General features: G+C 41.3%; 1 protein-coding gene across 1 annotated transcript in view; it reads left to right on the top strand.

Moving 5' to 3' along the window:
• Positions 1-14,716, top strand: part of LOC109918225 (thrombospondin type-1 domain-containing protein 4-like) — a 396,211-nt gene that overhangs the window by 356,224 nt on the left and 25,271 nt on the right. The window contains exon 9 of the mRNA XM_048610590.1: positions 12,790-12,965. Coding sequence (XP_048466547.1) covers positions 12,790-12,965 — 176 coding nt within the window. The remainder of the gene's footprint in view (positions 1-12,789; positions 12,966-14,716) is intronic.

Genomic DNA, 14,716 nt, shown 5'->3' with positions numbered 1-14,716 from the left:
GGGGCCAGTGAGGCAGTGACGGTGAGAGTGGGGCCGGTGAGGCAGTGACGGTGAGAGTGGGGCCGGTGAGGCTGTGACGGTGAGAGTGGGGCCGGTGAGGCAGTGACGGTGGTGAGAGGGGGGCTGGTGAGGCAGTGACGGTGAGAGTGGGGCCGGTGAGGCAATGACGGTGGTGAGAGCGGGGCCGGTGAGGCAGTGGGCAGTGAGATTGGGGCCGGTGAGGCAGTGACGGTGAGAGCGGGGCCGGTGAGGCAGTGACGGTGAGAGCGGGGCCGGTGAGGCTGTGACGGTGAGAGTGGGGCCGGTGAGGCAGTGACGGTGAGAGTGGGGCCGGTGAGGCAGTGACGGTGAGAGTGGGGCCATTGAGGCAGTGACGGTGAGAGCGGGGTAGGTGAGACAGTGGCATGCAGTAATCCATCCTCTTAGTTCATCTGTCTTACCTGTTATACTTCTTGCATTGACGTAAATGCACTCCAGAGATCCAGTCCCTCTGAGCCCCATGACTTCTCTCTGCCTGCTTTTACTCTGCACTATACATATCTCAGTTTCACCTTTATCCCCAGTCCCTGCACTTACTGGCCTGTTGTTTCGGTTCCCAACCCCCCCCACTAAGTTTAAACGCTCCCAAAGAGCTCTAACGAACCTCCACCCAGGATATTGGTGCCCCTCCAGTTCAGGTGCAAGGTCCCACCTTCCCCAGAAGACATCCCAATAATCCATATATCTAAAGCCCTCCCTCCTACGCCAGCTCTGTAGCCACGTGTTCAACTGTACTCTCTCTCTGTTCCCAGCCTCACTAGCCCTAGTAATCCTGAGATTACTACCCTGGTAGTCCTGCTTTTTAGCTCCCTACATAACTCCCTGACTTGTCTCCGCAGGACCTCTTCCTTCTTCTTACCTATGTCATTTGTGCCAACGTGGACAATGACTGTTTTCCCTCCTGTTTCAGGATGTCCTGTACCTGCTCAGAGACGTCCAGATCCCAGCACCAGGGAGACAATACACTATCCTAGAGTCTCGTTCACAGCCATAGAAACGCATGCCTGTGCCCCTGACTATTGAGTCACCTACTACTATCACTCGCCTGGACTTTGCTCCACCCTGCTGTACAGCAGAACCCAGTTATGGTGCCACAGGCCTGACTATCCTCCCGCAACAGTATCCAAAACAGTATACCTGTTTGAGATTGGTACAGTAGAGTGGCAGAGTGCATTGCAGATTGTGGATAGCTATGCAGATTGTAAACTGTGACTCAGCATCCTAACTAAGCAGCAGGTCCGGTCATTTACATCTGAACTGCTGCTGATCAGCATGTGAAACCAGGCCTGCTGGTATTCATATGCTTCGAAGCACACACAAATTCATTTGGGCCACATGATGCTCTTAGCTCAGACTTCTGTTCACAGTTCTTTGTTTTTGCAAAGGACAATCTTTGAAGATCTTATGTTCAAACAATTAGCAATAATATGCTATGTTTCAGCACTGATGACGTAGCAAGCTGAGCGTTGGCTTAAAAAAATTTTTGAATGTTACGTGCAATCAGCATATAACCTGTATCATTCATTAAACCTGATGGATTTACAAAGGATTGCCACTAATGCTATTAATTGCATTCATTAAGAAGGGCTGGCATGTTTTCATAGAACGGTGGACATGGTGTGCAGTCAGTAGCTGAGATGTTAACCTCTCTGTCTGAATACATTGATTCAAAATGAGATCAGGAATAAAAGACAGCTTGCATTTGTACAATTGTGCACCAGTCTTTGAGTTCCAAATTGACTCTGCTAATAACTTAAATTACTTTTGGAAGTCTGTCATCATGTTCCTCTTTGGATAGGTGCCTCTCTATTATGTCATTCCTTGATGACTCACCTTCAGTACACTAATATATAATGTGAATGGTTTTGTGATACACTTTTTGAGTTGGAGTAAAATCAAGGGGAAGCTGTAAGCATCTGTACCTCCCATAAGGAGTATTGAACGTGCATAATTTGGAACTTAGGTCATCCAATTTCACTTGCCAGAAACCATAGGAGGCACCTAACTTGCTAAAATACTTTACTTAAGTGCCATAAATTTCTAATGTGTTGGAAAATTATAATCTACCATTTTAATAGCCTTATTACATTTCTGGGACCCAAGTACGTTTGTAATTTATCATTCTTTTTGCCACAATTGCTAACATATTTGCTTATTCATTTATATTATTCATGGCACTTAAGTGCTTCATTCTGTCAAGCTCCATTTTGCGGCTATGCAGAATATAATTTTCTGCATGGATGGATTACCGGGAAATTTATTGAGCAGTTGAGGTCTGATCTTGACCCAGCAATCATTCTAATCTTTATATCTTGTAGATTTCTGTAGCGTGTCCCAGTTTGCAATAGGTGGGCCTTGATGTTGGTTCAAAACTCACCTGTTACAGCAAAAAAAACTAAAAGAGGTGATATTTTAGCGCTGAACGCAGCTTTACCAGCCATTTTGAGTGTCCAGTCAGTAGGGTGGGGATGTAATATCATGCATTGCAGGGGCCAGAAATTATGTGTGCAAGATCAGCTTCCAGGCCATTCCTGTGATAGGGATAGAATGAAGGGCAGATTCTATCAGAAGTGCCCTAAAAACTGTTCCTGGCCTCCCAAGGGACAAAAAAGGAATGTATTTAAATTTACATTGTCAGAACTGTTCTAACTTTAATTCCCTTGCATGCTAGACTGTCCCAACCTGTATACATTTGTGGGCACTACATTGTAACTGTTAGTGCCACATTATAGGAAAAATGTAACACATTGGAGAGATTCCAGAAGCGGTTTACAAGAATAGTTCCAGGAATGAGAAACTTCAGTTATGGGGCTAGACTTTTCTCCTTGGAAAGAAGGTGGCTGAGAGGAGACTTGAGAAAGGTTTACAAACTCATGAGCAGGCTGGATAGAGCAGTTAAGGCGAAGCTGTTCCTGCTTATGAAAGGAGAAAGGATGAGAGGGCATAAAAATAAAGTGTTGTGCATTCAAAGCGAGGGTGATGTGAAAAAAATGCTTTTTCACACAGCGAGTTGCTAGGAGCTGGAATTCAGTGCCTGGAAATGTTGGGGAGGCTGGTTCAGTTGAGCTATTCAAGAGGACATTAGTTGATTCTTTGGATTGAAATGGTGTGCAAGGATCTGATGAAAAGGCAACAGAATGGCACTAGGTAATAGAACCGTTTCAGGCACAATGGGCCGAATGGTCTCCTTCTGGTCTCTAACAATGCCGTTATTACCATTTCCTGTTTAAGCCCTGTCATCAAAATTTCAGTCAGGTCCCATTGACACCATCTAGGGAATTGAGAACAGGTAGAGACTGACCAGGATTTAATACTGCACAAACAAACAGTATGGATCCTTTATTAATATAGCCACTCCATGCTTTCTTCCGGCTTCTTGTCACAACTCCATCTGCTGGTGCTATTTCTGATTGGCAGCTACAAAGTGAGCAATATGTACAAGTTCCATTTGCAAAACAGTGCATCATAACAATCAGGACCCAACATGTATATAATAAAAGGAACACATTGCTAGTATTACAGAAATGTCCCTGCTACCTGCTTAAGGCAACTTGTTAAAACGTAAACCTGTCAAATCTTGGTGGTTTCATTGAAGTGTAAAAACTGGGGCAATTTACAGTAACCTTCCTAACTCTGCTTTCTGCTGTGTGGTTAGAGATGCAATCTCTTGAAAGCTTCTCTGTCAGTCAATGATTCAGAAAGAGGTGTTGCTCACAAACACTCAACCCTAAAGTGGATTAGACATTTTCTTGGCACCACGACAAATTGCTGTTACATGTGCGGTTATGGTTGACATTGTAAAGTTTCCTGTGAATGAAAAGTGCAGTGGTACGGTAACCCATCATTTTCACCCGTTGTAATTTAAAAGTAATGTTTTCCAGTTTAATACTTTTGTAGCACATGTGTGCAGCTTGTTGAAGTAGAGAACTCCACTTTTCAGGGGAGACTTATTGCCCTGAAATGTGCCACACCTTTTTTTTTAACAGACTACACGGACTATTCAAGAACTATGTCCTGCTGAAGCTTGCTGGCCTTATTTGGGGTTTGAAAAGGAAATAAATGAGGGTGGAAATCAGCTGTCCCATGTTTTGCCATGGCTTGCTTCTGAAAATCAACTTCGGCACAAAATGAGCACAACTAAAAAAAAAAATCGCTTCCCTTCAGAACAGAAATATTTGGAGGCTTTCAAATCTTGGTTCTGATTAAGAGTGAACCTTTATTTTGATCTTCTTTCTTGTTGGTTAATGTAGTTGCATGTTTTGCTCTTTGAGGTCTAATTTTGCATCTCACATTTTATTTTCCATGCTGTAGTTTCATGGCCATATTATTGTGATCCGAAACGCTGCTGTTTAAATTGTTTCCATTTACTGGAAAGATTCCCAGTGATTTGCAGTCTAGGTTGAAATTGCAGCTCCCTTTTCTATCTAACTGTACAAAGCTCTTTTTCAACTTAGTCTTTTGTTTAATTATTGGGGCAGGGGGGTGGATTTTTGCACATTTACCAGTTCTGACAGGAGTGTTTTCAGAATCTTTGAAGACTGTACTTGAATGGGAAAGGAATATTGGGCTAGGTTTTACCCATGGGCATAGAACATAGAACATTACAGCGCAGTACAGGCCCTTCGGCCCTCGATGCCGACCTGTGAAACCAATCTGAAGCCCATCTAACCTAAACTACTCCATTATCATTCATATGTTTATCCAATGACCATTTAAATGCCCTTAAAGTTGGCGAGTCTACTACTTTTGCAGGCAGGGCATTCCACGCCCTTACTACTCTCTGAGTAAAGAACCTACCTCTGACATCCGTCCTATATCTATCACCCCTCAATTTAAAGCTATGTCCCCTCGTGCTAGCCACCACCATCTGAGGAAAAAGGCTCCCACTGTCCACCCTATCTAATCCTCTGATCATCTTGTATGTCTCTATTAAGTCACCTCTTAACCTTCTTCTCTCTAACGAAAACAGCCTCAAGTCCCTCAGCCTTTCATCATAAGACCTTCCCTCCATACCAGGCAACATCCTGGTAAATCTCCTCTGCACCCTTTCCAATGCTTCCACATCCTTCCTGTAATGCGGTGACCAGAACTGTACGCAGTACTCCAAGTGCGGCCGCACCAGAGTTTTGTACAGCTGCAACATGACAGCAGGTGGATGGACCCCTAAGATAGGACACCTTGCCAGGCTACCCATTCTTCTGCCATTTAATGAGCATCGGGAGAAGCATAGGGTAGGCCCAACTGAGACACTTTGGGATCTCATCCTGCCGCTGCTCAACATTAGCACATGGCAGGAGAGGCCAGCACTCAATGTGCAGCCTGGCAGATTTATTCCTGCCAACGTTTGGCTAATGGAAGGTAGGGGTGGGGAGGTGTGTATTGGGCCTCTTTCTTGGTCCCCATTGCCAATTGAAGGACCCTCCAGCAATCTTGCCTCCCTGTGTTCATTAACTTCCCCCCCCTACACTCCCTCATCCCATCTTAGCCAGCATATACTCTTCTCCATTATCGCTGCTGCCATGCAAGACCATGCATCTGCTTGCAGCTCCAACAATACTCAAGATTCTCGACACTGTCCAGGATGAAGCAGCCCACTGGATTGGCATCTCATCCAACGCCATTAAAATTTGCTCCCTCCACCACTGCCACAGAGTGGTAGTATTGGGTACCATCTACAAAACATGCTCGAATTTCACCCAGGCTCCTTCGACATCACCTTCCAAACCTGTAACCGCTTCCTATTTGAAGAACAATTGCAGCAGACACACCAGAACACCACCAGTTGCAAATTTCCCTTCAAGTCGTTCAATGCGTTAGCTTGGAGTTATATTTTCATTATCTTCACTTCGCTTGTCCTCAGATCTGGAAATCTGTATCTAACAGCACTGTGCATGTAACTACATCTTATAAACTGCAACAGTTCACACACAATGAAAGATGGAAAATAAATGCTGGCATGGCCAGTAACCCCAATGATAAGAAAAGTTTATCAACAAACATATAAACATTTGTGGAGGCTGCTGAAGACAGAGATATTAGCTAAAAAAAAAAGACAGTTAATTTAGGATTATGGAATGTTGTTGGAGCTGGAGGAAGAAGATTTTTCTGCTGGTATCCTCCTCACTCATCTGCTGCAATCTTGTTAACGATGTCAGGAAATATGTTGGGAATGAAGGATCCCAAAGCTAAGGTTTGCTTGGGATGGAAAAACTTCAAAATGAGATATTAATTTCATGTTTTCAGTTAAAAGCCAGTTACCAAGTATCTGAAACAGCCACTGGCATGACCAGGAGTGTAGCATTATCGCCGGATGAAGATCTGCTGGCCATGGAATTTATGCCTGTCTGAGCAGAAATTCTAAGTGCAGAACCCTGTCTTAGATCAATGCCCCCAATTAACAAGACACCACACCAACATCCCTCCACACAAAATTAACCAGATTCTCCTCACAACCCCAATGGGACAGCATCATCATTAGCATTTTTTCTGTCCAACATCATTCGTAAAATATCAGATTTTCATACTAAGAATCCTTTTTGTGTTTATTTTGAGTATATTTCATTTTCCAGTGGTACTAAACAACCCTGCAACAGCAGTTGAATATATCATCCCAAAAGTAGCGAAGTCTTGTCACCTCTTAAATTAGGCTAACTGATTACTGCAGTGGGATTAGCCACTCTGAATCCCTTTCAATTTAACGGGTAAATTAAGAGATGAAAGGGACTGTTAGAAGAGTGTAAGAAACTGTTTGATTTAATGCTGGTTAATATTTGTCCAAAGGAAAAGATCTGCAGCGGGTCACATATGGATCTTACAAAATAGTTCTCATGTACAAACAGAACAAAAGTATTCTTTCTAATTCTCTGACACTTCATTTGTCATTTAAACTCATGTTATGTTTAACAGCAGTTTTCCCAACATTTTCATGTTTTGTTAATTTCACCTCACATTCCATGAACATCTAAACTATGTAACTGATTTTTATATTGAGTGCACATCCGTTTTCCATGATTTGTAGTAATATAGCAGCCTGGCACCAAATGTGAAGCATTTGAAATTCCAGTTACTTTTCCATTAATTCATGGGGCGTGGACATCACTGGCTGAGCCAGTATTTATTAGCCATCTCTAATTGCCCGGAGGGCATTTGAGAGTCAACCACATTGCTGTGGGTGTGAAGTCACATGTAGGCTGGCAGGTTTCCTTCCCTACAGGACATCAGTGAACTGGTGGGTTTTTCCCTGACAATTGGTAGCAGTTTCATGCTCATCAACAAACTCTCAATCCCAGAATTTTTTTTATAGAATTCAAATTCCACCATGTGCTATGGCAGAATTTGAACCTGGGTGCTAGGATTTATACCACTATGTCATCTCATCTGCTTAAACCAATGTCAGAGTTGGAAACCAGACTTTACACTTTGCTCATTATCAATTATCAAACATTATTCTTCCTCCTTCAGTCACTTTTCTGATTCTCTCACTTTTTCCTTCTGCTGAAGGCATAAATTCGGGTATACATGTCATGAGGTGGTGTTCACTGGTACTGAATACTGAGCACAGAAGTACATTCAAAATTCATCACAGAAATAGACCTTTCAGCCCACTAGTTATTGTCAGTTTCTGGACTCAGAAAATACTCCTCAATCACATTTGCTGCTCATTCAGTCTTTTAATCATTTCCTTCATCTGGTGCCTGACCATAACCTTGAATGTTGACATAGTGTCTGTCTCAATCACTACACCTAGAGGTGAATCCTCCAGTCTGATAACATTCAGTTTTGTTGCATTTAATTTATGGCCCCTTGTTCTAGACCACTGAGCTATTGGAAACACTCTGCTTTTATCTACTCTGGTCTGTACTTCCATAATTTTAAGCACTTCTGTCATCTCAGTAATTCAACCTGACAAGTAAGTCCCCATTTTTGAAACACATCTTTGGATCTGAATTTCTTCAAATCGGACAGAACCCTAGTGCATCTGCATGGCCCTTTATAAAATTCCAACCACTTTCTTTGATTGTGGAACACAATACAACACACAGGACTTGAAATTAGATCTTATTAAAATGTTCGGGATAGATAAGGCCAATCAGCTGGGTGGTGTGTTTGTGAAACAGATGGGTTAAATTCCCACACCAGCTGAAGGTGCCATGAAGGACCTGCCCTCTCAATCTTGCCCTCTCAACCTGAGGTGATCCTCAGGTTAAACTCATCACCACTTGCTTCTGTCTAAGGAGGGAGTGAGACTATGGTGACTTCACCCTTATAGTTGACATTGCTTCTTACCTTCAACATTTTATACATCTTATGATAAAACCAAGTATTTTGTTTTAAGGTCTCATATACCTGAGATTTTACAGTTCCTGTCTTATGAACCTATGACCCAGAATTCTGATCCTTTTCCACAGCACTGAGCTCCTTTAATTGAATGTTATCCTTTGTCTTTTAAACAAAATATTTACCTCACACTTTGAAATAACTGCACTGAGGCTGGTATCCCGTCACCAATTTGCCCTTTATTTACTTGTGCACAGTACACTGGCTGTGTACTGCCAGCTCCAAATCAGTCCCCTGTACTGAGGAGATTCTAATCTCTTGGTTATATTGGTCAGCCAAGGCTTTCCTGATTGGCCCAGGTTAACAGCCCCCATCAAGAAACTCATAGTCAATGAAGTCCACCTGGTCCCAATCACTACATACTTACTGACGTTAAGTTCCATCAGCCATGTTTTAACCTATTCCTTTATCTTATCGACATCCCTTTGCAGCTTCATTTAGTCTTTCAAAGAATTAACCATATTTTTTGTTTCAGTGTCATTACTGAATTTCCATTCTACTCCCAGTGTGTACATTGTCCAAATCACTGATACACACTGCAATTAGGAGTGGCCTCAGAACTGAATCCTGTAGACATCACTAGTCACTTTCAACCACCCCAAAAAGCTACTTTTAGCTTGGACTTTTCCTTTTGAACATTCACTAGCTATCTCCCACATGGGAGTTGGTCAAAGGCATTCCCTATGCCTAGGGAATGATATACGTATCATTTAATCTATCTATCATGCACTGTACATCTCAAAGAATACATTGAAATTTGTCAAGTACAGCCATCCTTTTCAAATCCATAATGGCTTCTCTTTGATACATATCCAACTCAGGATGATGTGTGAATTTGTGAGGAACTTAGAGCTGAAAATGTTCCCATGCACCAGCTGCCTCAGACCTTCTGATTGTTGGAGGTCATGGGTTTGGCAGGTGCTGACAAAGTAGCCTCTGCAACTTGCTGCAGCTTTTTTTTTTACATAGTGCACACTTCAATAATACTTTGTTGGTTTATTTATTATAAAACTGGTTCGGTTGAGTTTCTATCAGTGTGAATCCCAAGAATGTTCTGGTAGGGTTCTTGGTAGTGTTGCTAATGTTTTTGATTGTGATGAGGAGGTGGTTAAGCTATTTCTTGTGGTCATTCACTGGCACTTGTGTAAGTGTTACTTGCCCCTTGTCAGCACAAGCATGAATTTTGTCCAGTTCCTACTGCTTGCTTACTACATGATTCAGCATCTGAGGAGTTGTGCATAGTGTAGAGCACTGAATAATAATCAGCAAGTAGCCTCACTTTGCACCTTATGTTGGAGGAATGGCTATTCACGAAGCAGCTGAAGTTGATAGGGCACGACACACTGTCCCTGGAATTGAAGACAGTCGAAATAAAAAAATTGGGATAGACATAAAGTGGGCAACCTAATCACTGGTTGCATGTTTTGCACTATCAAACATAGATTGCAATGTTCTCCACCATGGAGGTGGTGAAATGTGTGACAGTACTGGGCTTTTAAGAGAGATGTGTTCTCTCGTGTTTCTCTTGCAGAGAGGTGCTGCCACATTGGTGCAGAAATGTCTTGTTCAGACAGGCAGTGTTAAACAGCTTTTGAGTTCTCACTGAGTCTCAAATTAGACAAAAGAAGCATGAGTGGCTGGGGTCAGGGCTACAGAACCAAGGGAGTTTGGGTTTTGCTTTCAGTTTGATTTTGAGTTAGCTAGCTGCTGGAGTTAATATTTAGAACTCTGTCTCTCACTGCTCCTGATGAAAACTTAGACTTAGACAGAAAATTTTTCCTATTAGAAATAAAAGAGGCAGATTGTTCCTTTTTTAAAAATTTCTTTCGGCTAGACTGGAGAAAGTCAGCACGTGAGAATAAAACTGTTTTGGTAAATTGCCTTGCCAAGGGCGTGTTTGTGGGATGCTGCCTATATTGGAACAGTTGATGATTAGTGATGAAATCATATATTGTCTTGTTAAGTATTTCAAAAGGATTAAAGTTATGCCGGTTCTTCTTTTGTTCGCATTTTAATTGTGTTGTAAGAATAAAGTGTGTTTTGCATAAAGCCTAGTGATAGACCAATGAAAATACATCTGGAACACAGTATCTTACGCTTGCCTTTAAATAAACATATAAGTTAGAGTCTAAGCTATCTGTTTACTACATGTTGGGTGGGTATGTCTGGTCTGATCCATAACAAACGGGAAAGCATTAGTGTAAGTTGGCACTGGAATGATAGCTGCCCCCTTCTCACCACCTCACTCACTTAAGTGTTGGGTAAGAAGGTCCTTTGGGGACTTTCTCAATGCTCAGAAATTTCAGGGCCCCCACTTGCCATTTATCAATTACCTACCTGCCTTCCCAGCAGGCGATAAAAGTGATTAGTTTCCAACCGGGTAAACATGGTGATGTGCCCACTGAGTTTGAAGCAGGACTTCCATTTGTCCACCCAATCCACATATGGGGGAACATGAAGGTGACCTCTGAAAGTTAACTCTCTGCCTTTGCCTCCGACCCCTCTCGCCCCACAAGGAGCAAAAGATGAAGACAGACCTTCCTGCCATTGCATTCCCTGAAGAGTAGGCCTGGACTGACAGTCTTCAGGGACCTAGAAGCTGACAAACTCGAATTGGCTGGCAGCCAGGATGCTAGTGTCGACACCTGTGAGTCACTGAGATACTCTCCAGTCAGTCCCTAACAAGCTGATTAGTGCACAATTCAATGACATTGGGCATGTGAGTTGGCCAACACATAAACCACTCACCCCAACAATTCATCTCAAAAAGGGAACATGTTGGTCATAATCTAGATCCCCTCCCTTAGCCATCTCATTTGCCTCACTCACTGGCTATCTTTATTTAATTTTCTGTCCTCATCACATACTTAAACAGACAATACATTTAGAACTTATTAATTTTAATGCACAATCTACAATTCCTTATTTGAGATTGTTCAAGTCAAACAATGAGACTAAGTAAATTCTAAGCACATAAAAACCGAAAGAATTACGAAAGAATGACAGCATCTCTAGCGAGAAATCAGATTTAACGTTTTGGGTCGAGTGACCCTTCTTCAGTTCTGAGGAACATTAACTGTGATTTCTCTCCTCAGATGCTGCTACATCTGCTGAGCTTTTCCAGCAATTTCTATTTTTGGCTCTAAATTCTAACCACCCTCCTGCACCCTGGCATTTTGCAACTTTTTGGACCAGGCTAAGTAAACCCTACTCTTGCAGATTTTATTTACAAAAGCTTCCCAGAGTGTGCATCCTTCTCTTTATTTTGTTCATTTTCACCCCAAAATTTGAATGTTAGCTGCACATTTCAAATACTTTGAATCATCAACTCGAATATATGTGAGCAGCCAGCAAAAACCTGAAATTATTTGATTAACTGAAGCATGTTTCAGGTACTGTGTCTGAAACTTAATCAATTTCTTCCAGACCTACTATCCTGTCAATTTAACCTCGTCAGAACCAGTTTTGAATGAACATCAGCATTTATAACATTACTGCCCCAGTGATATTTCATGAAGATGTAATCACCAATTTCTTAGATGGTAATGGAAAATGTGTTCTGTTTCTATTCAACCAGGTGATCGTATTTATTCAAGTTGTGTGTTGTGAAAGATCTACTATTATTGTGTAAGAAGCTGCCTGAACAGGGAATGGGCCTTGCTTAGCTCAGTGGCTGGATGGCTGGATTTATAATGCAGTGTATCATTAACTGCACAGGTTCAATTCCTCATACCTGCTGAGGTCACTCTGAAAGGCTACTTTCTGAACCTCACCCTTCACCTGAGGTTTGGTAACCCCCAGGTTAAACTTGCCACCAGATGTCTCTTTCCCTAATGGGGGGAGTGGGCAGTTTATTAGTCCTCGGTGCATTTCACTTTTGTGGACTGTATCTTCCCTGCACACAATTCAGCCATTTAATTCTGCATTAGCAGGGTTGATACAGAGTTGCATAGGCCACAGGACTCTGTTGAAAGACTTCTAAGGATTCTGAAATGCTTTGTTATTATTGTCTGTACTCCATAATTACCGTAAGCCTTGTTTTGAATAAATTCATGCGGTGCCTTTATCTCAATTTTTAATTTGAATTTATATGTTCTGTTACTGTCTGGTCAGCCTGCTGGATCAATCAGACGGTACATTTGGTATCCTGTACATGTTTCCGACCACAATTCAGCATCCCTACCTTTTTCCTACTTTGTCTGAAGGAAGATCTTTAATTAGGCGTCCCTTTTTGTTTTGTGTTCACTTGATCTCAACGTGCTAATTACAATTTCTGTTCTAGACGTCCATAGAAAGGCCTCAGAATTAAAACTAATTAAAAATATTTGCATTCGTTGTTTCAGAATGCTATTCTCCTGTGATCTGGCTTTTATTAGCTGATGTTCACTGCCTTGTATCTGTTTGTATCTGCAGCTCTGAGAAGTCACTTTGGCCACCCCATCATTAATGGAAACTGGGCTATAGATAGGCCAGGCACTTACGAAGCAGCAGGAACCCTGTTCAAGTATAAGAGGCCAAATGAAATTAGTACGACAGCAGGGGAATCCTTGATTGCCGAGGGGCCAACCAGTGAAATTCTGGATGTCTACGTAAGTTTAAACTTTGGATCTAAGCTGGGCAATTCTTTGAAATGCCAACAAAGCTTCATTTTGATTTTGTTCATAAATCAAAGGCTCTAACCTTCTGGGATTTGAACAGAAAAACTCCAGACAAAGAAAGCTTCAAGAATCTGGCCATCAGTCAACCCTAACTGTAGAGTTGTAGAACCTCAGAAAAATAGAAATAAATTAGAACGTAAAGAAAATGTCGATATAAAATGATTGACGGAATAGAACATTAACATATCATGTTAAAATAAAGCTTGGAAAGATTGTTAGCATGTCAGTAATTGTAAGTAATGTTCATAAAGTTTTGGTGATTGGAGAAAATAATGATATAATGTTGATGTGACTGTTGATATAAATTTTGTGATTAGAGATAATGTTAAAGGTAAAATAGTGATCATAAATGTTGCCAGAACAATAGTAAAAAATAATTTGTTCACAAATGTCCTTAAGGGAAAGTACAAGCTTGGCTTCTTCGTGACTCTGGTGTTTGACTGAAATTTTCGCAAGAAAATTAAAGAATTGGCAACAAGTGGGGTCTTACAGGGTCTCCTGCATCTGGAGAACCAATAAAGATTCTCAGTCAATGGGGAGAGAAAGTTAAAATAGATTTAATGGTTGCAAAGAATATTTATATAAATTTAAGGATTAGTGAGAAAGTTGGTGATCCCAAATTTACTGAGTCAATAAACTAACTGTTAGGTAGACTTGCCCTTTCTTATTTCACCTCCACAATATTGTGCATGGCAAATTAGATGCTAACCAGACCATCCAATGAGGCTCATTAAAAGGATCAGATAAAGGTATCCCTTTGGAATCTGTCTCATCGAGACTGTTGTGAACCTCAGTAAAGGTGTTCTGCAATCATTTGCCATTTAGGTAATGACTATCTCTGGGGTCATTAGTTGGAATACAACTTCTGGTGAACACAATGCAAGCACAAATCAATTGAGTTGGCAAGTGCAAGTTCCAGAGGGGTGCGTCAGAGAACTTTAAACCTGAATGTGATGTCACTGACTGTGGAGAATGATACAGATATTTTTGGTTGTGAAAGATGTTTCCTTTTTGTAACGACTACTTAAAGTGAATACTTTGTTAGTTGAAGTATCATTTGCCTTTTGCTTCATGTTTAATTTGCAGTTTTTCTGATCTCTGTTAAAGTAGAAGTTACAAAACGTGGAAGGTAGCTGTTTTTTTTTTCATTCAGGGGTCATTTGGTAAATTTGGTTCCTTTGGCTTATGGTTTCTCCATAGGGATTGTAATAGCGTTCAGCTGAAAGGCCAGTTTCTGTGTAATAAACCCTTTGTAAAAAGAAAACAAAAGTTTTAATTTTCCAATAACCATTAAAACCTGAGGGAAAGAGATTCCAGATGTATAATAGTTAATTTTCCATGAACCTCATTGTAATGTTGATCTTGCTCCGTGCAACCCCTGTGCAGTGTATCCTGTATGCCTCACTCTGTCTAAGCACTCTATGATCTGTGTGTTCTTGCCAACTATGATCAGCCTGTACTGCTCACAAACAAAGCTTTTCACTGTACTTAGGTACACGTGACAATAATTCAGATCAATCAAAGTTATTTTCACAGCCAAATCTGAGCATTTATAAGTTCAGAGAATGCTAATTTCAGCACACTGAACATTCAGTCAAAATTTAGATTCAGGATACTTTAAGAATTAATTTTGATGTCGAACCGCTTTTAAGCTGTATTGAAGATTTTTTTCTCTATTTAGT

This window comes from Rhincodon typus, chromosome 1 (genome assembly GCF_021869965.1).
Source record: "Rhincodon typus isolate 14 chromosome 1, sRhiTyp1.1, whole genome shotgun sequence".
Taxonomy (NCBI): domain Eukaryota; kingdom Metazoa; phylum Chordata; class Chondrichthyes; order Orectolobiformes; family Rhincodontidae; genus Rhincodon; species Rhincodon typus.
The sequence above is the reverse complement of the archived record's forward strand: the minus strand, read 5'-3'. Positions and strand labels throughout refer to the sequence as shown.